We start from the raw sequence: 27,681 nt of genomic DNA, 5'->3' as shown, positions 1-27,681 counted from the left end.
TACTCCTGTTCCTATGTACCAGGCTATTCAATCACAGGGGCCACACCTGATCCTGTCCTCACTTCACATAGACACATTCACACTTCCAGCAGGGCCACTGGATAGTGATAAGGAGCAGAAATGCTGGCTGATTTATCCCTGCCTAACCCAGGGCACTGAGGCCAATAGTAGCACCACAATCACTGCCCCGGCTGACATTAGCACTTCCATTTTTCTTGTGTAAGATTTTCTCCCCGTCCCTCTCTTTCTTCCCCTTATGCCAGGCACCATCCCACACATGGACTACACCGATTTAAGAAGGCGACTCACCAACACCATCTCAAGGGCGACTAGGGACGGGCAATAAATGCAGGCTTTGCTAGCGATGCCCAAATCCTGAGAACGAATTAAAAAAACTAGGCAGCCTGGTCCTGAGCCTCTTGCCACTGCTACTCTGTAACCAGATGTTAAGATGTGGGTATGGGAAAGGGTGGGGTGGAGGGGGTTGGCTCCCCATGGAACTGGGAACTGGTTATAGCTGTGTGGGGATTACAGTTCAAACATGCATCCCAACCCTTGCTCCAGCAGGGCCTTGAACTCCACTACTGTATCCTTAACTCAGACCATGTCAACAATTCAAGATAGACAAAAGAAGTGTCTTCAATTTTATTTGCATACATGACTTTTTTTTAGTTTGATAAAGCCTCCAATATTTTAATACAATAATTCAGATCTCCTTTAAAACATATTAACAAAAAGTAAGGTGCATGAGAGAGATGCTGTACAATTGTGAAGAATACAAGAAATATCACATTTGGACTTGACATAAAACGTCCTCTGACCGATATTTAAATAAAAACTTACACTCCCCATTAAAGAAAGAACTCAATGCTGTGGGGTGTATGGGGAAGACTGATAACAGCTTTAATATCTCAGCTGCACAAGGGGAGAATGTAACAAAATGTTAGGCCCATTAAAAAAGGCCTGGAGAATCCAAAATGGAAGGGGCAGATAGTTAATTATGGGAGGACTTTCAATAATCATTGTACAATAGAGACATTGGAAAACTATTTCTAGTAAAATTATAAGCAAGCTCCTTTAAAGTGCTTTTGCTAGAAATAGCAAACGTAAGAAAACTTCCCGCTATGTTCGCGATGTCACTGACGCACAGTGACCACAAGAAATTGTCCTCGGAGGCGAGATGGGAATTCCAGTTGCAGTCTAGAGTAGCCCTGGGGTGATGCAGTTTAGCCAGTTTTATCTAGGTCTCTTGTGGGCCAGACCTCAGGAAAGCTCCAGGACAGAAAAGAAAGTCCCACGGAGAGGAGCCACAAGTTTGAATCCTAGTGCCGGAGGTTTGAATTATGAAGAAAAAACTGGAGAAAACCGTGCTCTTCAATCTTCAGAGCATGTTATAGGCGCGTTTACGATAGGAAGAGATGAAGGTAATTCTTGAACACCAATTCAAACTAAACATGACTGTAGGACAAGGGAGCACAGCTGGTGATGTCAGTAAGTTCTTCCTCATCCAAAGAGTGAAGAACACATGGAATGGACTTCTGGGCAGGATTGTGGAGACAAAAACCCTGGAATCATTCAAGAGGAGGTTGGATGTTGTGACGGGGAACTGGATGGACGAAGCCTTCCACATCACATGATCTATCTTGCACTGAGTCAACCAGGGGCAGAGTTGGTGCCGACATGGGTTGCACCATTAGCCCACCTGGACGAGGGTGGGATGGATGGGAGAGGGTCAAAGGGACAAGGAGAGAAAATTTCACAAAAGTAATACAAATTTTAAAATATTTCAGTAGGTGTAGCCAATAAAATAAAAAAGAGGATCTCCACTATACATGAGATGGCTTAACACACTAGACACAAAACCCCAGGCTGTCAACTCACTCCTTGTCATGGCAAAATCAGGTCAGAAAGTTTTAAAAAGACCTCACTAAAGGTGGAAAAGTGCTGGGATCCCAGGACTCCGGAGTGGTTTCACCCACAGAGATTTTAGGGCTTCATCCCACACACCGGCCTCTTTGATATTCAGATAAAAGAATTATTTTTTTTAAAGTGACCATCCACACATTACGACACAGCCAGAAAAACCATACTGGCTAACAAAGGAATACTAATCATACTAACAACAAAGGGATTTTCAATAAAAAAAGCTCAACGTTAGTCAAGCACGAGTCATATCAATTACACCAAAGAAGCATCCGTTACAAAATCATATCGCTCCACCACCCCACCCCCACTCCCTGTGCACATTCTTAAATATGTGCACACTGCAGTTGTGTTTTAGTAAACTGAATAAAGGAGACACATATTATGATACATTTATATACATTATATGTGGAGCATAAACGCCAGCATAGACCAGTTGAGCCAAATGACCTGTTTCTGTGCTGTAAATTCAATGTAATATGTAATTCTCAGTCTGTGCTCTGCCTATATTCTTTCGACTGCTCTATAATTTGATCCTCCCAACATTGCTTTCAGCCTGTAATTACAAGGAGGAAGTATGGTTAAAGTCAAACTACTACACTGGGTCTCCACCACCCATCTGTGCTCTGAATCAGGGGTTAACACCCAGCTTACGTCACTAAACCCCGGGCCTCATCCAAATGCTCATAAATGGCCTGAGCTTTGTGGTGCCAAAATAATAATTCCTGCACATTCTTTGGAGCCAACCTCTCTCCTCCTCTCAGAGGCCTCACCCTTTAGAAGAGAGCAAATGCAAACATTTTTGTTCTCCTTATGAGAGCTAATTGTATCTTGCATGGTCCTCTTACTATGTGACAGTATGTGGGTAAGGGGGGAGTAAGAAAGGGGCCCGGCGAGATGTTTTAAAAGGGGAAGCACACATGACAGCATCCTCCACAATTCATTTGCCCTCACAAATTTTCTGCCCTTATCCATCTTGCCTCTCCGGAAGAGACCGATACATGCCGGGGTACAGTTCAGCCAGGAGCGACATTTGCCTCACAGGTTCCTGTGCCAAGGTTCGGTTTGAGGTGCCACATTTTACTCGACAATTAAATTAAATACTACCAGATACTTAATCTGGTGTCAAATCCGCACACATACGGCTGTGGAAAGGCAAGTTTGCAATAGGTAATATAAAAATAGCTGACAAAAGGGTTTGATAGGGTAGACGTAGTGAAGATGTTTCCACTTGTGGCGGGGGGGAGACCAAAACTAGAGGCCATAAATACAAGATAGTCACAAATAAATCTAATAGGGAATTCAGGAGAAACTTCTTTACCGAGAGAGTGTTAAAATGTGGAACTTGCTACAAGGAGTAGTTAAGGCGAATAGCATAGATGCATTTAAGGAGAAACTAGATCAACACATGAGAGAAAGGAACAGAAGGATATACTGATGGGGTTAGATGATGAGGGAATAGGAGGCTCATGTGGAGCATAAACACCGGCATGGACCTTTTGGGCCGAATGGCCTGTTTCTGTGCTGTACATTCTATGTAAATTGAACGGGGATCAACTATTACTGTTGCATAGGGGATCTTCGGTCCTTTCACTGGATCCACTCAGATCCCGTGCAATTGCCCAGTCCTAAATGCTGCCCCTCCCCCCCAGCAGCAGCCATCGCATCCCAATGCAGCCATTCTTCATGTGTGAGCCTGGACAGCGAGTGTCAGCAGACTATTCCACTGTGGGAGTATCGCAGCTATGCTCCATCCTGCCCTCAGCCAAGGCCCACAATTCAACGCACTCTCAGCGGGAGTGATCAGGATCGGGAATCCTGGTTGATTTTCCCACTTCCAATTGTACTGGTCCTGCCTGGAAGGGATCAGTTCACTCAGCATGGACTGAGTACTGAACCATGGACTCCTGGTCTGTATGGTTAGTACCACACCAGGTAATGCATTTATCCACTGTGTTATGTGGGAAGCTTCCTGGCTTTTTTATTTAAAAAAATGATAAATTACTGTTAATGGAGCAGTTACCCAGCTGTCATGTGAATTAGCAGTCTAATTGTCCATGAGGTTACACACCCTACTGCACTATTAATGGATACATGCTACGATATAGATTTTAAAAGGCATGTTCCCCCCCCCCAAACATGCACATGGATTTTGATGGAAGTTTATTACAGGCGTAAAGTTTAATGGAGGACTCTGGTCCTCTGAATTGCCACATGATTGTCACTACTGTCTGCACACTTATTAGTATCTCTCAACTTTCTTTGTCTGGTGTAGTGATATTACTGTATTTCATAAGGCTTGTGAGTGGAGCTGTTCATGGTGTTAAGTGGGGGGACATGCTAGACAAATCTCTCCCCTCAGGTAGTTTTTGACAGTAATTTTAAAACATAAAAACCACTGAATCAAGAGCTGGCTGAGAGATACCTGTAACTGCACAGATATCATCCTCTATTTAACATTCTGGATTGGTACACGAACAGACGAAGACATTCTCCCTTTAAGGTTGACAGTCAATACACAATAATAAATAGCAGATTAATGGTCCCCTTCTCTCTTCAAATGCTCATTCTTCATTTCGGTATGTTGCTTTACTGCCTCATTATTCCTCCACTGCAAGTGTCAAACCAGTAGAAATGTCAGAGTCTAAATTTAAATTGCTGCATTATTTTCAATATACCAACCATAATCTTAGTAAAATATTTGTTTTGTTCCCTCTGAACTACATGCTTTACACAGTCTTCTTAAAGGAGCAGTTTCACTATACCCGAGAAGTGGTTTTAGGTGGACTCGGGTGGTGGAATAGCCTTTTCCCTGGAACTCCCTCCGCATTGAATGCCCCCACAGAGGATTTGGGCCACAACAGTCAGAAACTACATGTAGCTGGTGGAATCTCCCTTGCAACATGACAGCTCTCCGTTTTATACTAAGACAATAATCCAACAGTAGCAGCAGACCTGGTCAGCAGTGTAATGCTGTTTTGAGTGCAGCTGGGCAGATCATTGCCGATTACACCTCCCTGTACAAAATAAAACTAGGCATTGGACAAAGTGACCAGCAAGATGCTTTACTTTGACACCACGTTCTTTTATATGCTTAAAACACTTAATCTGAATTGTGACAACTCCATTTTTACATTGAAGATGAGCAGCCTGCACTTCCGAAGGCTTCACAGCACCAGCTATCTGTCTGAGTAGTGCATGAACTAAACCAGCAGCTGCAATTGAATCATCCTAAACCTCATCAACATTGTAAGCCTCTAAAAGCTGTTTTAAGTTTAGACTATTTAAGTCAGGAGTAATATTCACACACTTCTCCACTCAAGTACCATCTGCTCTGATTAAAGAGGCAGCACAGTGCGATTTCTGAACGTAAAGGGTTAACCTTTTAAAAACTCACAAGCTGCCCTTTCAGCTGATTTCGATTCAATCTAATAAAATATCATTGTTTCCAAGGGTTAAATAAATCCTACACGAGGGGCAGAAAAGAGAATACCACCCCAATTTCCATGGCCACTTCATCTCTCTGAGCATATCAAAGACTGATATGTTATCAAAACTCACAGATTACAAGAACCCATCACAAGTTCAGGACTACATCTTTAGTAATAACATGCATTTGAATATTTACTGGCTGTATAACTTGGACCTAGACAGTATTGGACAGACCCTAATCACATTTAGAAACAGAACCAAGTCTGTATCAACAACAACTTGCATTTATATAGTGCCTTCAACTTTGAAAAAATTTCCAAAACTGGTCACATTTAGAAACTGGACTTAGCCTGTATCAGACAGATGTTGGTTACATGAATCATCTGGACCTAGTCCGTGTTTGATAGTCACAGTTCTAAATAGAACCGAGTCAGTTTAAGACAGACCCTGGTCACATTTGTAGAAAGAACCCAGTCAGTTTCAGTCAGACCCTGATTAATATTCACAATGGTAGGATATTACTGCTATCACCCTATCCCTTATACTCTCCAAACATTAGGAACTGTCTGCATTGATATGGTTGTAATTAATTTTCAGTGATCCAGCGACTTTACTAAAATAACCTCAGAATATCAGTTTACACACTGGCTGCTGCACAGTGAGACTTCGAATGCAGATGTGCTTTTTATATTTTAAATTCCCATTTTATTTCCTGTTTTTTTTACATCCCTTCTTGGCCAACTACTTAAAAAAAGTAATTTGTTATTCAAGGATCAGAAAAGGATGTGGGACACAGACCTGTCCCGGATTGTTAGTCCCATTCCACAACTGGCCAAAAGGAACCACTTTTGGTGTGGAACAAGTGAGACGGGACAAACTTCTCTTCCTGAGGTGGCGGGAAACTCCCTCTCAGGCGGCACTTTAATATGCCATGCTAGGAACACAGTCTTTCTTTTGTGATATAACCCAGCTGATAGGAATTCCTTCCCACTATGTGGCACAGCCAGGTCCCAGCGAGAGCAGAGGAATATATCTGAGAAATGCAGAGCTTTAATTGGGTTTGAATGAGGGATTATAACCGACGGTGCTACTTTTGTACAGTGGCCCAGTATGCCGACAGTGAACCTAGACTGAGGTACGAAGCTCTGAGTGACAGGCCACCCTGGGATGAAACTCAGTCTACCCAGGGCTCAAATATGGAGTCACGTTTTCTACGGGATGGATGGTTTCATCAGACTTAATTTAGGATTGTTGGAGCTAGAATCACCAATGGGAGAATCAAGAATGATGGAACATAATCTTAAAATTAGAGCTAGGGCATTTAGGAGGGAAATCAGGAAGCACCTTGTCATACAAAGGGTAGTGTAAATCTGAACTCTCCCCCAAAAGGCTGTTGAGGCTAGGTCAATTTAAATTTTCAAGACTGAGAACAACATATTTTTGTTAGGCAAGGGTATCAAGGGATATGGAGCTAAGGGAGGTAAATGGAGTTAAGATACAGGTCAGCCATGATCTAATTGAATGATGGAACATGCTCAAGGGGCTGAATGGCCTACTCCTGTTCCCATGTTCCTGATTATATGAATCTACCAGCATATAATCGAGGTAGAATCTGCTGGGTTAGGGGCTGCATTGCAGTAACTAAAAGAAAAAGGAGTCTTGTTTTGTTTCAAGTACCCTCCAGAGCAGCAAGGGAATGATGTACACTCGTGTTTAAAAATACAATGCAGAGTGAAATCAGTCTTGGTGGTAGGGTAAAACAGGCGATAGCGAATCGGTAACTCCAGGTCAATGGAGAAGAGAATGGTGTGGGGTTATAAAACGGGCTGCTGATGCACTACTGCCCAAGACGGATTTCAGCCCCAGTGTCACAATAAGTCATATAAAGCAGCCAAGATATATTACAGAAAAAATTGCTGATTCTCTGCACACGCTGTTTGAATAGGAATCCCTTTACGCTTCTCTTCTTGATTTCCTGTATCTGGACCATTGTGCCCGGCTCAGCTAGCCTGCACCCTACAGCACAGGTGCCTCTGCTGGATGCTCAGCTTCCAACCCCAGTCTTCACCAATATTCAAATCAGGTTTCCCACACACCGTTCCCACCCCCTCACAAACCAGGTCAGGAGGAACCAGTTTGGTTATCAAGGGGAGGGAGAACTGCTGAAGGAGGCATCTCTTTCCACTTTGTTCAAGGGCACCTCCTGGTGGTCTTTTGGTTAATATCACCCACAGGGGCCAGAACACCTTGTTGCCCTTCCAGTCAATGACATAAGGGGTTAACTCAAGTGGGAAACTCTGGGGAAATTTTCAAACAAAAAAAAAATCCATAAAAACTTATTTACTGTATTTAGCTTTACACTGCAGTATATGTTTATACAAACGGTCAGTCCTGCTCTGCACCATCTGAGCGTGTTCCTCAGACAGGAATCCCATCTGAGGGGCCAGGGGCTCACTGGCCCTGTACAGGTCCAACAACTGGCCGGCAGCGTTTTGCGACTTGTGGAGCTCGGCGATTTTCCTGGCGGTTTCCTTGCGGAAGATGCACAGCATCCTCAGCAACGACTCGTGGTATCGGTCCCACATGGGCAGCACCCGGTACCCGTGCACCAGCCCCGCCTCGTTGTCGATGAAGACCAGAGCCCCCTTGGCGGTTCGGTGGAGATTATTGGTCGACCTCTCCATTACCCTGGAGTCCCACTGCAGGCTGAGGAGGTTGCTGGCCAGTCTGTCAAAGTTGGCGGTCAGGTAGTCAAAAAGGATGAGGTCGGACCACTGCACCAGCTCCAGGACCTCCTGGCCGGTCACGTTGGCCAGATCTTCAGCCAAGGGGTGCAGCCTCCTTCTTTCCGTCCGTAGAGATGGAGGGGTCACCACGTCGGTGAGGTTGCTGATCCATTCCGTGAGGCTCACGATGGTTTTGTCCGCCCACTGCGACCCTTGGACATCCTGCCTGACCCTCAGCCACTGCTCGGCGTTGGTGTTGACCCTGGACAGCGCCAGGGCGGGGACGTTGCGAATGCCCAGGAGCCTGGAGAGATAGAAGGAGAGGGTCTCGCCCAGCACCTGGTCCGGGTTGATGCCATACCTGAGGCAGGCTCGGGTGCCATCCGAGAAGCTGGCCAGCCTGTTGGACATCCTCCCGCAGCCTCTCTCCAAGGACACCAGGCGGGAGGAGCGGGCTTTCAGCTGCCAGCGCTTGACGTGGAGTTCGGAAAACCCGGCGGGCGGAGTGCGATCCACCCGATCGCTCCAGAACACACCCCGGTCAACCACATCGGCCAGCTGCACCGTGCCACCCCGGAGCGGCCGGCTGGAGCGGCCGGCTGGCGGCGGCGGCGGAGCCCAGTCCCTGCCCTGGGCTCGGGGGGCGCTGCTCCTCCTGCTCCTCCTCCTCCTCCTCCTCCCGGCCTCCGGGCTCAGGGAGACGGCGAGAAGAGTTCGGAAACTTTTAGCCTTGGCCGGGGCAGAGGAGGAGACGGCGCCGAGGGGCTTCCCGCCCGGCTCCAAGGAGAAGCCCAACAAGCCCAGGAGAGAGAGCAGAGCCAGGGCGGGCAGCAGGACCCTCATCCCGGCCAAGCCAGTGAGGGTGGGTCGCTGGGTCGGGTCGGGTCGGTGGGTTGGTTGTGCGGTCTCTCGGCGGGTCGCTAATCCCCGGGAGCTCAGGACTCACGCCCCCGCTCCCCACATCTTCAGGCTGGTGAGCCGGGCTCCCCTTGCTCCCATCCCCTCCTCTCCGGCCGGCCGGCAGCTCCGACCGTCTCGCATCGTCCTGTCCGAGAGAGAGAGAGAGAGATCGGCTCTCTCCCCGCTCCCCCGCCGACGGGGGGCTGATGCCGATCCTCGGGCTCTTCCCGCTTCCACCCCCAGCCCCCAGCACTTAGCAGTTGTTGCAGCAGCTCGGCGCTCCGGGCTGATTTGGATCCTCGATCCGCTCTCTCTCTCTCTCTATAGTCGGGGTCTCGCCGGTTTAAGCAGTCACCATGTGATCGGGGAGGGTGGGAACTCCCCTTAAAAGAGCAACGAGCCCGGCGGTGAAAGGAGCCGCACGCCTCCTGCTCCAGTGTTTGCAGCAGCTGGGAGCGGAGCACGGAATGAAGCGCTCGGTTTAAACACCATAAGCAGCCCTCCCCCTCCCGTGTGTCTTAATCCCCTCCCTCCCTCCTCTGTGTCTTAACCCCCTCCCTCTTCTGTGCCTTAATACCCTCCCTCCCTCCTCTGTGACTTAACCGCCTCCCACCCTCCCTCCTCTGTGTCTTAATCCCCTCCCTCCCTCCTGTGTCTTAACCCCCTCCCTCCTGTGTCTTAATCCCTTCCCTCCTTCCTCTGTGTCTTAATCCCTTCCCTCCTTCCTCTGTGTCTTAATCCCCCCTCCTTCCTGTGTCTTAATCCCCCTCCCTTCCTCCTCTGTGTCTTAACCCCCTCCCTCCCTCCTCTGTGTCTTAGCCCCCTCCTCTGTGTCTTAACCCCTCCCTCCCTCCTCTGTGTCTTAACCCCTCCCTCCCTCCCTCCTCTGTGTCTTAACCCCCTCCCCTGTATCTTAATCTCCCTCCCCCTCGTGTCTTAACCCCTCCTTCCGTGTCTCAACCCCTTCCCTCCCTCCTCTGTGTCTTAACCCCTTCCCTTCCTCCCTCCTCTGTGTCTTAGCTCCCTCCTCTGTGTCTTAGCTCCCTCCTCTGTGTCTTAACCCCCTCCCTCCTCTGTGTCTTAATCCCCCTCCCTCCTCTGTCTTAATCCCCCTCCCCTGTATCTTAGCCCCCTCCCTCCCTCCTCTGTGTCTTAACCCCTCCCTCCTCTGTGTCTTAACCCCCTCCCCTGTATCTTAATCTCCCTCCCCCTCGTGTCTTAACCCCTCCTTCCGTGTCTCAACCCCTTCCCTCCCTCCTCTGTGTCTTAACCCCTTCCCTTCCTCCCTCCTCTGTGTCTTAGCTCCCTCCTCTGTGTCTTAGCTCCCTCCTCTGTCTTAACCCCCTCCTCTGTGTCTTAACCCCCTCCCTCCTCTGTGTCTTAATCCCCCTCCCTCCTCTGTGTCTTAATCCCCCTCCCCTGTATCTTAATCTCCCTCCCCCTCGTGTCTTAACCCCTCCTTCCGTGTCTCAACCCCTTCCCTCCCTCCTCTGTGTCTTAACCCCTTCCCTTCCTCCCTCCTCTGTGTCTTAGCCCCCTTCCTCCCTCCTCTGTGTCTTAGCCCCCTTCCTCTCTCCTCTGTGTCTTAACCCCCTCCCTCCCTCTGTGTCTTAACCTCCTTCCTCCCTCCTCCGTGCCTTAACCCTCTTTCCTCCCTCTTCTGTGTCTTACCACCTTTCCTCCCTCCTCTGTGTCTTAACCTCTTTCCTCCCTCCTCTGTGTCTTAACCCCCTCCCTCCAAGTGGATTAATCCCCCTCCCTCCTGACCGGCTTCTTTCTGTCGTGTCTTGCATTAAACAGGCGGTGGACTGAAAGCGGAGCAGCGATCAGTCCCGTAACTAAAAGGGAAAGAGTGGAAGGCGATTTCATTCAGAGTTAGTGCAGGAATCGGAGATGAGCGATTTTCCTTTTTTATTTGAACTTCATTGATTTCAGATGTCATCCTCCACCTCTTTAACTCGCACTTTATTTTAAAAACGAGCCCTTGGGCACATTCCACAGTGCAGCCGATTCGGGACCACACATGCACTCTCTCTCTCTCATACACACCCCCATACATACATTTACACTTATACATACACACACACACTCATACACAACATGCACACTCATACGCACACTCGTATACATACATACACACACACTCACTCATACACACACTCATACATATATACATACACTCACTCATGCACATACACAATCATACACACGCACTTACTCCTTCACACGCCCTCTCATTAACTCACACACACTCATACACACACTCACTCATGCACACACAGACATGCACTCACTCATACACACTAACTCACTCATACACAATCACTCATACACACACTCACTCATACACACTAACTCACTCATACACAATCACTCATACACACACTCATGCACACATACACACACTCATACTCATATGCACACTCACTCACACCTACACACACTCACTGATACACACACTCAGATACATGCACTCTTACTCATACACACACTCACAAACACACGGAGTTCAGGGATAGCTGCTCAAAGGGGGAGGGGTTGCTGACTTGTATAAAGTGTTACTGTACATATACGGATGGCTGTTTGAGCTATAAGTCTCATCTAGAGACAGGAAGCATCTCACGGCGCCCTCAAATATTGGAGGAGACCCAGTAGTGAGCTTTGTTCCAGCAATAAATTGTTTAAAAGGGCATCCTGTTAAAAACAGCAAGAAGAGTTCTGGCGGCATAGCGAAGCCCGGGCTTGTTTTGCTCCTGATGAAAAGTTGATAAATCCAAGCTGCAGACTGCAGTTTGACCTGCGGGGGTAGGAGGTGCCTGTGGAGAGCAGATGTCTTCCAGTCCCCCTTTAACCCATTCAGTACTGACTTCTACCGACCCATTACCATTCTTTTATTATTTTGATGCCGGGAAGAATGGGAGAGCTGGGACTGTGAGGGCTTTTCCACAACCACTGTCCGCGTCAAGCAGTCTCAGGTCAGCTCGGGTCAGAGTAAGGATCCTTCTTTTCTGCTCCAACAATGTGCTTTAATCCCAACCCTCAGAAAAGCACCATCTATTGCACCAGTCCTGATATTTCCATTTCAAACAGAATTATCTGCTGTCAGTGAAATTGCCAATTTAATGTCAATTTATGCCAATACATTTCATGCTGTGGACTCACATCTATTAAATGCTGGGATGACACTGCTCTAAGTTCATGAGGTATAAAAAGAAAGACTTGCATTTATACAACGCCTTTCACGACTTCAGGGTGTCCCAAAGCACTTTACAGCCAATGAAGTAGTTTTTGAAGTGTAGTCACTGTTGTAATGTAGGAAACAGCAAGGTCCCACAAACAGCAATGTGACCAGTTAATCGCTTTTAGTAATGTTGATTGAGGGATAAACATTGGTCAAGACACCAGGGTGCAGTCCCCTGTTCTTCGGAAAATAAGAGCTGATGCTATTGGTGATTTCAGGAATTTCCTCAGGGGTTCGTCCAATCGCTCACTAAAGCTTCGGCGGAAATCCCCAGAGAAGCATGTAAACAGGGTAACTGCCAATCTTCCGCCGAAGTTATGGTGGCCGATCGGGAGAACCCCTCCCCACCCCGTACCACCCCACAAGAGATTTGCGATGATACAATAAAGTTCCCTACCTATGGGAATATCGTGACAGGGGCAAATTGACTGTAATTAGTTACAGGATGATGCGATGAGGAGAGTGGATTATCTACAGGGAGAAAGAAAGAATGATGGTAGTGGGGGAAGAGGAGGGGGAGAAAGACAGCAGGAAGAAAATTGAGGAGAGAGGAAGAGGTGGAGAGGAAAATAAAGAAGGAAAAGAAAAAACCATAAGGTATGTGCTGAGGTTTTCTGTACAGTCTGGGCATTTGCTACGAATTGTCCACTAGCTGATGGTGCTGGAGAGATGCTTACACCAAACATGGGCTAGAGATAAGGAAACTGTTCTTTTGAAAATAATGTGACTAATCCCACTGACCTTTGCTGCCCTATGTGGCTAATACTGTAATACAGTATTACGTTAATGTAAGGGCCAATGAAGACACAAGAACCTACAAAGTCCAGTAATCCGCAAGACTTCTGTAACAAAGATTGAAGAACCTTCTAATGAAGCACCGAGTTCTTTGACGAGGCACTGTTCGCGAAGCCTCCTTTGTGAATCCTACACAAGCTTTCTCTCACATGAACAGGATTCAGTGGCCTTTCAAAGCGGAAATTCTGTGTTTTTAAATCAAATTTTCCTTTGGTCTCTGAACAAATTTAATGAGATCAGGTGCCGATACCAATAACCCTTGAGGTACAGAGCATAAGGTGCGACTGATCTGTCAAAAACCGTCTTCCACTTGAGAGATTCCTACACAAGAGGTAATCATCTTCCACTGGGAACATCAACCATTAAACGCCTTCAGATCTACTGGCACACTATCATTATCATGCAACAAACACGGCTGCCAATACCAGGGTGCCAACCCCTTCCCTGTTTCATCCACAATAATTCTAGCCTTGGATTTAAACAGATGTTATATAGTTGGACTTCAGTTCTGTTGAATTTGAAAATGCATAAAACCATAACAAGAGATATTTTTCAACTTTCATCCCAGTGTTATAATAAAACACTTGTCAAATTCCTTACAGCCTATTTTAGATTCTCTGCACATGCAGCTCATCATTCTGTTGCCCTCAATGGTGTTGTGAGAGCAGTAAAAGTTAGTCATCAAGATCTGCCATCAAGGTCCTCCTTCTGACTGGATATGGTCTGAGCCCCTTAGTGCTTGTACCACTAGACCTCCTCCGCCAGGTTTGTTCGCCCCACCCCGGGAAACGCCAGTATCATCCAAACTCTCCCCTCCACACACACAGCCACTAATTGGCCTGGGTTTATCTGGTTTTATGCCTCTCCCGGGAGATTACATGGCTCTGAGCGGTTGGAGAGTGTATGTATTGTGATGCACAAGGCATCATAACTGTACGGGACAGGCTAGAGGGACACATGGGTCTTTGCCTGTCTGTCATTTTCATATGTTCATATTAGTCCAGTCTGTATTCAAACTCTGATCCCAGTGGTGAATGGGCAATGTCTAAGCCATTGTACCATCCAGTCCTTTCCCATTCAAGATCTCAAGAGCACATTTACTTCCTTCATCTTGCCATTAATTAATGGCAGTCCCTTGCCCGATCTATCAATGATTTAAAAAGATGGTCACAACTTCAATCAGCTACTGGTGCAAACTGTAACACAATACATTGCCTGAGTCACCTTGTCTGCCTTTCATTCTCTCTCTATTGGCACTCATTCTGTTAAGCTTCTGTAAGACACCCGGACTGTGCTTTTATTATTGTATAAATCATGGCACTGTTTTCTATTTCCACTTACATTCCAGTATTTATTACTGTATGTTATGTAGTAATCATTGCTATGTATGTCGCTAAGCAGCCATCTGTCAAAGTGTTAATGAGAGCTGGCTTTAGTCTGGAGCTCACTCACTGCAGGTTTCGACCTGTATCTGTTTGATTCAAAAGATCCTCAGAACAAGAAGTGGCCTTGTTTACAGGGCTCTAACACATACTGACTTTATTATTGAATTCCTAGTTTGTAGCCATAATGACTATAGACTCAAAAATTCCAGTAACTCTTTGTTACTTTGCTTGGCTAAACTTACTGTGTTTAATGTAACCTAAGGTGGCGATTGTTACAGTAGTCAGTCATATGTCCATACTTGCAATACAGATTTTTGCAGCAAATACTCTGTCATGTAGACTAAGAAGATCTCATGTAGAACAATTACAGTCTCATGAGGTAACCGCACATCACATGGGCTAATTACACCGACATGTTACACTACTTAGTACAGCGGAACTTCCCTTGATTTAGGAAACATTGGCTGTGTAATGAGTTCCAGGTTTTAAACTGGTGCTATATACTGGGTGTGTGCTTCAATGACTGGGAAGCTGCAGAGATGCATTAGTAAATTGTACCGAAAAACTCAGAACAGTAAGCTGAGCTTTAGGCCGGTCATGCATTATCAAGGCAGTGCACTCACACTTCCACCATTTACCTCAATGAGGAAGTTAAAGAGTGCATCAGACTTGCAAAGCAAGCAGCACAACCTAACTTCAGAGTAGTTTTCAAAGTCCTTCCCACCATCAGTGAGCAATGGAAAATCATGGGCTTATTGCCTGCAGTTTTTCATCCATTAATTTCATCTTTGGGCTCTACCAAAGCACAATAAGCCCAGCTTGCCCTTTTCTGTGCTCAGGCCAAACCCTCTCAATTCATAGCAGTGAACGTGGTCTTGGATGGAAGGGCAAAACGAACTATAGTGTTTCAGCCGCCTGTTTTACACTGCACCCCATTTTATATTCCATTGAAGTCAATGGAAAATCGGGCAGTGTGTAAAACGGACCACCGATTCTCTATTGCGTTACCGTACAAGACAAATCTCAACCCTATAATGGTAATGGATTTGGTCAACAGCCTCTTCCTGAAATGAGATACCGACCCCACAGTAACATCTTGGTCATCCTGTTCTGCTCCAGTGGCAGCATATTAATTCCCAGAGGCTGAGGATTGGGGCTCATGCCAACAAATAGTTCCTACAGAAAGGGGGTGGGGCTGATACGATTTCATGAGGGGATCTAATCTACGGACAGTCTTATGATTCTTCCACCCCATCAACCCCTCCCCTCCATCAAGAACAATATCAGTGATATTACAGCACCCAAAGCATAGATTATCTTCTCACCCTCGGGCTTGCCTAACCTAAACAGGGCTGCCCTATAAAATGGATATGTACTGCCCCCTAGAGGATGTCAAACTCATTTCCTATGGTGGGCCTGCTCTGATATCCGGCACTTGGCGTGGGCCACATACAGCAAAAGTTATTTAAAAAGAAATAGATGAAGATAAGCTATATTGGTACTTACTAACATTTAGAATTTATTTAATGCTACTGCTGGCGCCTCTTAGTTTGAACCATTGTATCAACATTTGGAGGAAATGACTGGGCTGAGGCCTGTCTTTGATAAAAACAAGAGGACCACTTGTCATTACAGAACATTGTGTCCTAACCACTAAACCTGGAAGTGAATTCCACAGCCTCACAACTCTCTGTGCAAAGAAGTTTCTCTTGATCACTGTTCTAAATCTCTTAAATTTAATCTTGTATCTCTTGATCCTTCAACTACTGGAATCAGCCTGCTTCCATCTACCCTATCCATCTTTTGTAATTTTAACCATTTCTATTATATCACTTTGGAATACGTGTTTAGCATGAGAAAGAGGCGGGGTGGGGGGAGGGCGGGGATGGAGGTGATACGATTTCATGAGGTGATCTATTCTACGGACAGTGCTGTGATTCTTCCACCCCCCCCCCCCCCCCCCCGCTCAGAACAATATCAGTAATGTTACAGCACCCGAAGCATAGACTATCTTCTCACCCTCAGGCTTGCCTAACCTAAACAGGGCTGCCCTAACAGAAAGGGCATATTCTGTTTCAGAATGCACCTGTTTCATTTGACTTTCTGTACCCCTAATCGGTTATACAAGCACAACTGGCTGCCTTAATGATTATTAGCTATAAACCACAAGCACATAACACTCTCTACTGCACATACCTTGTAAGCATTATCTCTGGTTCCTCCACAGTGGGAAGGAAAACTGCAAGAAGGGAAAAAGGAGCCCTTTCTTCCCATAGCAATCAGTGAACTTTATTCTGTAATATTTACTGTTCAAATAAGGTAACTTCCTTCAGGCTTTTTTTAAGGTTTCATTGGATGACCTTTCTCCCCCACCCAGAGTGACTATTGACAACGTGGCCAACATGCAACACCAGTGACATCACAACGACTACTGACACCACAACACCGCCCTGCATCATGCCATTGACATGGCATGATTTAGGGTTAATGGTTATTAGGGGTTAGTGGTTAGGGTTAGGATTGGGGTTAGTGGTTAGGATTGGGGCTAATGGTTGAGGCTAGTGGTTAGGGTGTTAGGGTTAGTGGCTGTGGTTAGGGTGTTAGGTTTAGGGGTTAGGATTAGTGGGTTAGGGCTAGGGTTAGGGTTAGGGCTTGGGATTTTGGCACAAGACCAGGCGGATCCAAGTGTTACGCTGGTTACATCAAATCATTGGCCTGCCTGCAAAGGGCTCCTGACAATAACCTGACATCGGGCCCCACCAGTTGCTATCTGATTCCACCATGATATCTTCACCCATTACTTGCCTTTTGCCTACACTAGTGTTGGTTTTGCCATCATGACCATTCTTCATACTGAGGCACTCTGATTCCCATTTTATAGTCACAGTGTAAGAGGTTCTTGGATTTGGTCTCCTCTTTAAATAAACCAATAAATGGGACACTGGGTTACCCCAGTGGAGTCAACTATAAATCAAAGTAACACCTTAAAGGGGCACAGTTAATAAGAAGAAATTAAATTTATCAACTAAATAATAATATTATACCTAGTGTTGACTATTCACTCCAGTCGTTGTGGAGCCCAATGGTCGTGGAAGGCCTCATGCATGCCGACGGAAACCGCATGTGCACTGCAGTCTCTCAGTGTAAGTAGTCCCTGGATTTGGTCTCAGTGTAAGTGGTTCTTGGGTTTGGTCTCAGTGTAAGTGTTCCTTGGGTTTGGTCTCAGTGTAAGTGGTCCCTGGATTTGGTCTCAGTGTAAGTGGTTCTTGGGTTTGGTCTCAGTGTAAGTGTTCCTTGGGTTTGGTCTCTGTGTAAGTGGTCCTTGGGTTTGGTCTCGGTGTAAGTGGTCCTTGGGTTTGGTCTCAGTGTAAGTGTTCCTTGGGTTTGGTCTCAGTGTAAGTGTTCCTTGGGTTTGGTCAGTGTAAGTGTTCCTTGGATTTGGTCTCAGTGTAAGTGGTCCTTGGGTTTGGTCTCGGTGTAAGTGTTCCTTGGGTTTGGTCTCAGTGTAAGTGGTCCCTGGATTTGGTCTCGGTGTAAGTGGTCCCTGGATTTGGTCTCAGTGTAAGTGGTCCTTGGGTTTGGTCTCAGTGTAAGTGGTTCTTGGGTTTGGTCTCGGTGTAAGTGGTCCTTGGGTTTGGTCTCAGTGTAAGTGGTCCCTGGATTTGGTCTCGGTGTAAGTGGTCCTTGGGTTTGGTCTCAGTGTAAGTGGTCCTTGGGTTTGGTCTCGGTGTAAGTGGTCCTTGGGTTTGGTCTCTGTGTAAGTGGTCCTTGGGTTTGGTCTCGGTGTAAGTGGTCCTTGGGTTTGGTCTCTGTGTAAGTGGTCCCTGGGTTTGGTCTCTGTGTAAGTGGTCCTTGGGTTTGGTCTCAGTGTAAGTGGTCCCTGGGTTTGGTCTCGGTGTAAGTGTTCCTTGGGTTTGGTCTCGGTGTAAGTGGTCCCTGGATTTGGTCTCGGTGTAAGTGGTCCCTGGATTTGGTCTCAGTGTAAGTGGTCCTTGGGTTTGGTCTCGGTGTAAGTGGTCCTTGGGTTTGGTCTCGGTGTAAGTGGTCCTTGGGTTTGGTCTCGATGTAAGTGGTCCTTGGGTTTGGTCTCGGTGTAAGTGGTCCCTGGATTTGGTCTCAGTGTAAGTGGTCCTTGGGTTTGGTCTCGGTGTAAGTGGTCCTTGGGTTTGGTCTCTGTGTAAGTGGTCCCTGGATTTGGTCTCGGTGTAAGTGGTCCTTGGGTTTGGTCTCAGTGTAAGTGGTCCTTGGGTTTGGTCTCAGTGTAAGTGGTCCTTGGGTTTGGTCTCGGTGTAAGTGGTCCTTGGGTTTGGTCTCGGTGTAAGTGGTTCTTGGGTTTGGTCTCGGTGTAAGTGGTCCTTGGGTTTGGTCTCTGTGTAAGTGGTCCTTGGGTTTGGTCTCGGTGTAAGTGGTCCTTGGGTTTGGTCTCGGTGTAAGTGGTCCTTGGGTTTGGTCTCAGTGTAAGTGGTCCTTGGGTTTGGTCTCAGTGTAAGTGGTCCTTGGGTTTGGTCTCGGTGTAAGTGGTCCTTGGGTTTGGTCAGTGTAAGTGTTCCTTGGATTTGGTCTCAGTGTAAGTGGTCCTTGGGTTTGGTCTCGGTGTAAGTGTTCCTTGGGTTTGGTCTCAGTGTAAGTGGTCCCTGGATTTGGTCTCGGTGTAAGTGGTCCCTGGATTTGGTCTCAGTGTAAGTGGTCCTTGGGTTTGGTCTCAGTGTAAGTGGTTCTTGGGTTTGGTCTCGGTGTAAGTGGTCCTTGGGTTTGGTCTCAGTGTAAGTGGTCCCTGGATTTGGTCTCGGTGTAAGTGGTCCTTGGGTTTGGTCTCAGTGTAAGTGGTCCTTGGGTTTGGTCTCGGTGTAAGTGGTCCTTGGGTTTGGTCTCTGTGTAAGTGGTCCTTGGGTTTGGTCTCGGTGTAAGTGGTCCTTGGGTTTGGTCTCTGTGTAAGTGGTCCCTGGGTTTGGTCTCTGTGTAAGTGGTCCTTGGGTTTGGTCTCAGTGTAAGTGGTCCCTGGGTTTGGTCTCGGTGTAAGTGTTCCTTGGGTTTGGTCTCGGTGTAAGTGGTCCCTGGATTTGGTCTCGGTGTAAGTGGTCCCTGGATTTGGTCTCAGTGTAAGTGGTCCTTGGGTTTGGTCTCGGTGTAAGTGGTCCTTGGGTTTGGTCTCGGTGTAAGTGGTCCTTGGGTTTGGTCTCGATGTAAGTGGTCCTTGGGTTTGGTCTCGGTGTAAGTGGTCCCTGGATTTGGTCTCAGTGTAAGTGGTCCTTGGGTTTGGTCTCGGTGTAAGTGGTCCTTGGGTTTGGTCTCTGTGTAAGTGGTCCCTGGATTTGGTCTCGGTGTAAGTGGTCCTTGGGTTTGGTCTCAGTGTAAGTGGTCCTTGGGTTTGGTCTCAGTGTAAGTGGTCCTTGGGTTTGGTCTCGGTGTAAGTGGTCCTTGGGTTTGGTCTCGGTGTAAGTGGTTCTTGGGTTTGGTCTCGGTGTAAGTGGTCCTTGGGTTTGGTCTCTGTGTAAGTGGTCCTTGGGTTTGGTCTCGGTGTAAGTGGTCCTTGGGTTTGGTCTCGGTGTAAGTGGTCCTTGGGTTTGGTCTCAGTGTAAGTGGTCCTTGGGTTTGGTCTCAGTGTAAGTGGTCCTTGGGTTTGGTCTCGGTGTAAGTGGTCCTTGGGTTTGGTCTCGGTGTAAGTGGTCCTTGGGTTTGGTCTCGGTGTAAGTGGTCCTTGGGTTTGGTCTCGGTGTAAGTGGTCCTTGGGTTTGGTCTCGGTGTAAGTGGTCCTTGGGTTTGGTCTCGGTGTAAGTGGTCCTTGGGTTTGGTCTCGGTGTAAGTGGTCCTTGGGTTTGGTCTCGGTGTAAGTGGTCCTTGGGTTTGGTCTCGGTGTAAGTGGTCCCTGGGTTTGGTCTCGGTGTAAGTGGTCCTTGGGTTTGGTCTCGGTGTAAGTGGTCCTTGGGTTTGGTCTCGGTGTAAGTGGTCCTTGGGTTTGGTCTCGGTGTAAGTGGTCCCTGGGTTTGGTCTCGGTGTAAGTGGTCCTTGGGTTTGGTCTCGGTGTAAGTGGTCCTTGGGTTTGGTCTCGGTGTAAGTGGTCCTTGGGTTTGGTCTCGGTGTAAGTGGTCCTTGGGTTTGGTCTCTGTGTAAGTGGTCCTTGGGTTTGGTCTGAGAGAGGAAGCTGCATGTCACCGCCTCTTCATCCCAGTCCGCTTCACGCATCCGGCTTCTGATCTTTCTCCCAACTCTTTCCTTTTTCAGCCTCAGCGCTTGGCTCCATTAAGCGGGGGCCTCTCGCCCTCGAACCGCCCCTGCCTTTCCATTGCCCTGGTCGACCTTTTTAATCATCAGACAGGTCTAATTTAAAACGGGTGTTTAACCGTATAATCAGAGGAGCACGGGGTCCCACTTCAGCCCGCTCGAAGGTGACGGCTCGCGAGCTGAGCACTTCAAACCCAACGGCGAGAGCGCGAGCGGCTGGAGAAAGCGGGAAAAGGCCAGGCTGTGATTGGAGGAGCGGCGCGCACGAGCGGCCGAGAGGCGTGCACCGGAACTCATGAGCGCGCGGCAAGAAGCGCGTGGCTGGCGGGCGGGGTGGGGGGGGCGGGGAGAGACACGATCCCTTCACGCAGATCGGCCGAGTAGCGCTCCTCAACTGGTGGTAATCATTCATTTTAGTTTCACAATATGCCCTATCCTGGTGGATGTCACTCTTCAAAATCAACGCGACCGTCGGCCTATTAATCTGGCCTGAATTCAAACCCAGAGCGCAAGGATGAAATCAATGGACGGAAAACGGCGCCGATGATTTTCCCGTACTCAATGACGGTGGTGAAAGAGGTTCCTGAATCTACTCCAAACTGTCTTCTTCAGGTTCTGCTGCTCACTCTGTAATGTTAATGGACACTTCATAACTTGCTCGTTGAGTTCAATGGTGGAGGCTTGAGCGCATTGCCTTGAAAGTGCATTTATCACCCCACCCCGACGGGGCACGGGCGCTGCCCCCTGAACTTTCTGAACACGGTGCGTCCACAACATGCATTTCTAGACTGTAGCGAAAGTGGGGAGAGAGGGTGCTGATTTACAAAAATGAGGATGCTCTCTATCTCACCATATAAATCAGACCGAGTGAGGAGTGAAGGAGCCTGGTGTTAGCGGCTGTGCAGTGAGGTGACATCTCGCTCTCGGCTTCCTCCCATGAATGTTCTGGAAGATAGCCAGAGCACGGATAATGGAAATTCCACTGCAATAAGAGACAAAATTACCGCCTTTCGAAACGATCATGGTGGATACATAGTTTGCTGCCATTTTGGATTGTGCAGAGTGGCTGTTTTTCTTATATCCTGGAATTCCTCCCTAGGGCATGCACCTTGACGTGGTGGGTAGGCTTGTGTGCTCCTATGACTCTGAGACCTGTGCAGGCTGGAGTATAACTCCTGGTAGGGCCTCCCAAGCCACACAGACCTAAAGGCAGGAGCCAGACGGAAGGAAGTCCGTCGGTCCTCCTGGTAGGAGCCAGACTGAAGACAATTCACTGGTTCTTCTGTTTGGGGGTTGTGAGTCAGACTGAAGACATTCATCAGTCCTCCTGGTAGGGGGTTGTGAGTCAGACTAATGACCTGTCCACGTAAAATGCCTTTTGTTATGGAAGGGGCTATGGGGAAAGAGCAGGGGAATGGGACTAATTGGATAGCTCTTTTAAAAAGTGGGCACAGGCACAATGGGCTGAATGGCCTCCTCCTGAGCTGTACCTACCATGATACTATGAAGAGACAAGTCGAGTCTGTTACAGACTTGCAAATATAAACATCAACTGTGCATAACCGCGATCCATTGGATGTAAGGCAAGATGATAGACTGATTGGAGTCAAATATTTTTCTCTGGACAGACAGCAGTGGATGAACATAAGAACATAAGAAAAAGGAGCAGGAATAGGCCATACAGCCCCTCGAGGCTGCTCCGCCATTCAATAAGATCATGGCTGATCCCATATCCTTTGATTCCCTTAGAGTCCAAAAATCTATCGATTTCAGTCTTGAATATACTCAACGACTGAGCAGCCACAACCCTCTTGGGTGGAGAATTCCAAAGATTCACAACCCTCTGAGTGAAGAAATTTCTCCTCATCTCAGTCCCAAATGGCCGACCCCTTGTCCTGAGACTATGACCCCTAGTTCTAGACTCTCCAGGCAGTGGAAACAGCCTCTCAGCATCTACCCTGACAAGCCCTCTCAGAATCTTATATGTTTCAATGACCTCTCATTCTTCTAAACTCCAGAGAGTACAGGACCATTCTATTCAATCTCTCCTCATAGGACAACCCTCTCATCCCAGGAATCAATCTAGTGAACCTTTGTTGCATTGCCTCTAAATGGGTTGTCTCATATGATACTAGGCAGAGGAGACAAACGAACTAACTTATCTTCAGGAACTACTAACTTGAAGGGAAGGAATTTCACTGAACACTATCCTTTCTATGGTTGCTATTGATGTCAAGAGCCCCTTTCAAGCTGTGTTCATTCCTGACAGATCAGTGCTAACTTGCTCTTAAATTGAGGTCTGTTGCCCTCTACTGTTTGAATTTAAATATTTCACAAGCAACGTTGCAAAAAACAGTGCTGCTAACTATGCAAACATAAAATCTAAGGTGAGGAGGGCTGCCTGACATTTTATTACCTATAATATGACATTCCCAACTTTCAATTAATATAGTTCATATTTGTGAAGAATAATATTGTTCCATTTGCTTAGTTGCGATATCAGAGTCAACAGTCACACAAACATATATACACGCCTGCATGTGGATAAATACATATAAATATACATGCACACACCACATACCTGTATCTCCTTAGATCTATGTATACTTGCTGTCTGCAAAAGCTCACTCTTTTCATACACTTTGTGTCAACTTTTTTTTCCAGTTTTTCCACACAGCCTCTCTGTTTCAAAATGAAACACCAAAAAAATGTTACGTTTCGAAATTTCCCTCTAGATAAAATAATTTTGAAAAACAACTGTTCAGAAATTTCTAGAATCTAAAGAAATATATTTCATCAGCTGACTGATCAGTGCCAGCCGGTGGCCTTTGGCCACATGTATTTTCTCTCCCACCTGCTGGTCAGCTGTTGCTTTCCGCTTGATTTAGGGAGGCAATTGACTGTCGGTTTGTAGAGGAGTGGTTAAAATATTCCGGGCCTCAAACTTAGGCCAAAGAGTGTGTTTTGCTCTTGCCCCATCCATCTCATCCCATTTGGGGTTAAAATGGACCCCAGAGTCTTGTCATGCAGTTAGTCCAGTTATGCAAGTTTGGGGATAAGTCACTCTCCTGTCTGCCATCTGGTATCACCAGTTAAAGAGCCAGGCCCACTAGGACTCCTACAGTCTGCGGAAGAGTCAAGCTGGTGGGAGTGGGGAGTGTGGGGGAAACCAGCTTGAGGAGATGGGGAACAGTCCAGATGCAGGTGAAGTAAGAAGATGGAGGCAGCGATGTGCAGCTGACATTCCTTAGGGATGAACAAGCCAAGAGATAGCCAGATCGGGTGGGTCCATCTTGGGGACAAGAAAAGTTGGGGTGGCATGCAATGGGAAGAGCTTTTATTCAGATCTACTGTGCTGCAATTTAATGCTGTGCCTTACAACACAGACAATCAGTCCTGAATGAAAGGGTGTCATGATATGGAAGCTCTTATAATCTATTTATAATCCAATTTCACTGTCTCCCAGGAGATGATTACAATTAAATTAAACTATCTGACCACATTTATTGGTAAAAAAATTAATACACAGCCTCATCGCTGAAATGTGGGCTTCAATCTCCATAGAGTCTATTACTGCCACTAACTCTTTACCGTTAAAGATTGTTAGCACCAATTACAGCACAAATTACATTATTGATCATTATTCAAATCATGATTCAACCAGCAGATGCCTGGGCTCAGCTAGTGTGTCTGAACAATTACAACAACAACTTGCATTTACATAGTACCTCTAACGTAATAAAACATCCCTAGGCGGTTCACATGAGCGTTATCAAACAAAATTTGACGCTGAGCCACATAAGGAGGTATTAGAACAGGTGAGCTTGGTCACAGAGGTAGGTTTTAAGGAGCATCTTAAAGGAGGAGAGAGGTAGAAAGGCGGAGAGGTTTAGAGAGGAAATTCCAGAGCTTAGGGCCTAGGCAGCTGAAGGCACGGCCGCCAATGGTGGAGCGATTAAAATTGGGGATGCGCAATTGGAGGAGCGCAGAGAACTTGGAGGGTTTTAGGACAGAAGGAGGTTATAGAGATAGGGAGGGGCAAGGCCATGGAGGGATTTGAAAACAAGGATGAGAATTTTAAAATCGAGGCATTCCTGGACTGTGAGCCAATGTAGGTCAGCAAGCACAGGGGCGATGGGAGAATGGGACTTGGTGCGAGTAAGCATACAGGCAGCAGAGTTTTGGATGAGGTCAAGTTTATGGAGGGTGGAAGATGGGAGGCCAGCTAGGAGAGCATTGAAATAGTCCAGTCTGGAGGTAACAAAGGTATGGATGAGGGTTTCAGTAGCAGATGAACTGAGGCGGGGTGGAGATGCGCGATGTTACGGAGGTGGAATTAGGTGGTCTTGGTGATGGAGCGGATATGCAGTCGGAAGCTCATTTCTGGGTCAAATAGGATGCCAAGGCTGCGAACGGCCTGGTTCAGCCTTAGACAGTGGCCAGAGAGAGGGATAGAGTTGGTGGCTAGGGAACGGAGTTTATGATGGGGACCAAAGACAATGGCTTTAGTCTTCCCAATATTTAGTTGGAAGAAATTTTTGCTCAACTGGATGTTGGACAAGCAATGTGACAAATAAGAGACAGCGGAGGGGTCGAGGGAGGTGGTTGTGAGTTAGAGCTGGGTGTCGTCAGCGTACATGTGGAATCAAACGTTTTTTCAGATGATGTTGCTGGCACTTCCCCAACTGATGAAGGTCTCAGTGGGTTTATCACCTCTCCCCCATTGATTTCTATTAACCCCTCTCCTCATTGGGCTGTGATCTATCGATGTATTTATCACCCTTCGCACCACTGGGCCCTGACCCATTATGTATTTATAACCCATTGTCCCATTGGGCCCTGATCCATTGATGTATTTATCACCCGTCGTCCCATTGGGCCCCGATCCATTGATGTGTTTATCACCCCACACCCCACACCCACCTGGGCCCCGATCCATTGGGTGTTTATCATTCCTCCTCCCATTGGGCTCCAATCCACTGATGTATTTATCTCCCCCTCCCATCACTGGGCCCTGATCCATTGATACATTTATCGCTCCTCCCCATTTGGGCCCCGATTCATTGTGTGTTTATCATCCCTCACCCATTGGACCCTGATCCATTGATGTATTTATCACCCCTCACCCATTGGGCTCTGATCCTTCGATGTGTTTAATTCTCCTCCCCCACTGGACCCCAATCCGTTGGGTGTATTTCACCCCCCCCCCACCGCTCCACTGGGCCCTGATACATTGATGTATTTATCACCCCATACCATTGGACCCTGAAGCGTTGATGTATTTATCAACCTTGCTACCCATTGAGCCCCATTCCATTGATATATTTATCACCCCTCCCCCCACTGGGTCCCAATCCATTGTACTCTTTTCACACCTCCATCCATTGGGCCCCGATCCATTGATGTATTTATCACTCCTCCCCCATTGGGCCCTGATCCATTGATGTATTTATCACTCCTCCCCCATTGGGCCCCGATCCATTGATGTATTTATCACTCCTCCCCCATTGGGCCCTGATCCATTGATGTATTTATCACTCCTCCCCCATTGGGCCCTGATCCATTGATGTATTTATCACCTCTCCCCCATTGGGCCCTGATCCATTGATGTATTTATCACTCCTCCCCCATTGGGCCCTGATCCATTGATGTATTTATCACTCCTCCCCCATTGGGCCCTGATCCATTGATGTATTTATCACTCCTCCCCCGTTGGACCCTGTTCCATTGATGTATTTATCACCTCTTCACCCACTGGGCCCTGATCCATTGATGAATTTATCACCTCTTCACCCACTGGGCCCTGATTCATTGATGTATTTATCACCTCTTCACCCACTGGGCCCTGATCCATTGATGAATTTATCACCTCTTCACCCACTGGACCCTGATTCATTGATGTATTTATCACCTCTTCACCCACTGGGCCCTGATCCATTGATGAATTTATCACCTCTTCACCCACTGGACCCTGATTCATTGATGTATTTATCACCTCTTCACCCACTGGGCCCTGATCCATTGATGAATTTATCACCTCTTCACCCACTGGACCCTGATTCATTGATGTATTTATCACCTCTTCATCCACTGGGCCCTGATCCATTGATGTATTTATCACCTCTTCACCCACTGGGCCCTGATCCATTGATGAATTTATCACTTCTTCACCCACTGGGCCCTGATCCATTGATTAATTTATCACCTCTTCACCCACTGGACCCTGATTCATTGATGTATTTATCACCTCTTCACCCACTGGGCCCTGATCCATTGATGTATTTATCACCTCTTCACCCATTGGGCTCTGATCCACTGATGTGTTTGTGATACCTCTCCCCAGTGGGCCCTGATCCATTTATGTATTTATCACCCCTCCCCCCCCGACCATTCTCCAATGATGTTTTTATACCTTCTCCCCCATTGGGCCCGGATCCTTTGAAGTATTTACCTCTCCTCCCCCACTCGGACCCGATCCATTGTACGTTTTTCACCGCTCCCTGCACTGGGCCCTGATCCATTAATCTATTTATCACTCCTCCCATCACTGGGCCCTGATCCATTTAAGTATTTATCACCGCTCACCTACTGGGCCCTGATCCGTTAATATATTTATCACTCCTCACCCACTGGGCCCAGATACACTGATGTATTTATCACACCGCCCCCCCCCCCCCTGTTGGGAACTGATCCATTGATGTATTTCTCACTCCACACCCACTTGGAGTGAACAGTAAGTCTAAGACTAGTGTTTTAAACTTAAATAAGGGCAGTTATGAGGGCATGAAGACAGAGCTGGCTAAAGTGAACTGGGAACTTAGGTTAAGGGATAGGTCAGTAGAGATGCAGTGGCAGACATTTAATGAGATATTTCATAACACTCAGCAAAGATACATTCCAGTGAGAAAGAAGGACTCTAGGGGAAGAACGCACCATCCGTGGCTAACTAAGGAAGTTAAAGATAGTATCAAATTGAAAGAAAAAGCATACAATTCCGCGAAGATTAGTGGCGGGTCATAAGATTGGACAAAATATAAAAAATGGCAAAGAATGACGA

General features: G+C 47.1%; 1 protein-coding gene across 1 annotated transcript; it reads right to left on the bottom strand.

Annotated features, from left to right (window-relative positions):
* Positions 1–638: 638 nt before the first annotated feature.
* Positions 639–9,462, bottom strand: fjx1 (four-jointed box kinase 1). The gene has a single exon (XM_067993636.1). It carries the CDS (start codon positions 8,922–8,924, stop codon positions 7,692–7,694), a length of 1,233 nt encoding a protein of 410 aa, XP_067849737.1. The 5' UTR covers positions 8,925–9,462; the 3' UTR covers positions 639–7,691.
* Positions 9,463–27,681: the final 18,219 nt, after the last annotated feature.

Source organism: Heptranchias perlo, chromosome 12 (genome assembly GCF_035084215.1).
Source record: "Heptranchias perlo isolate sHepPer1 chromosome 12, sHepPer1.hap1, whole genome shotgun sequence".
In the NCBI taxonomy this organism is placed as follows: Eukaryota; Metazoa; Chordata; class Chondrichthyes; order Hexanchiformes; family Hexanchidae; genus Heptranchias; species Heptranchias perlo.
This window is presented reverse-complemented; position numbering and strand designations above follow the sequence as displayed.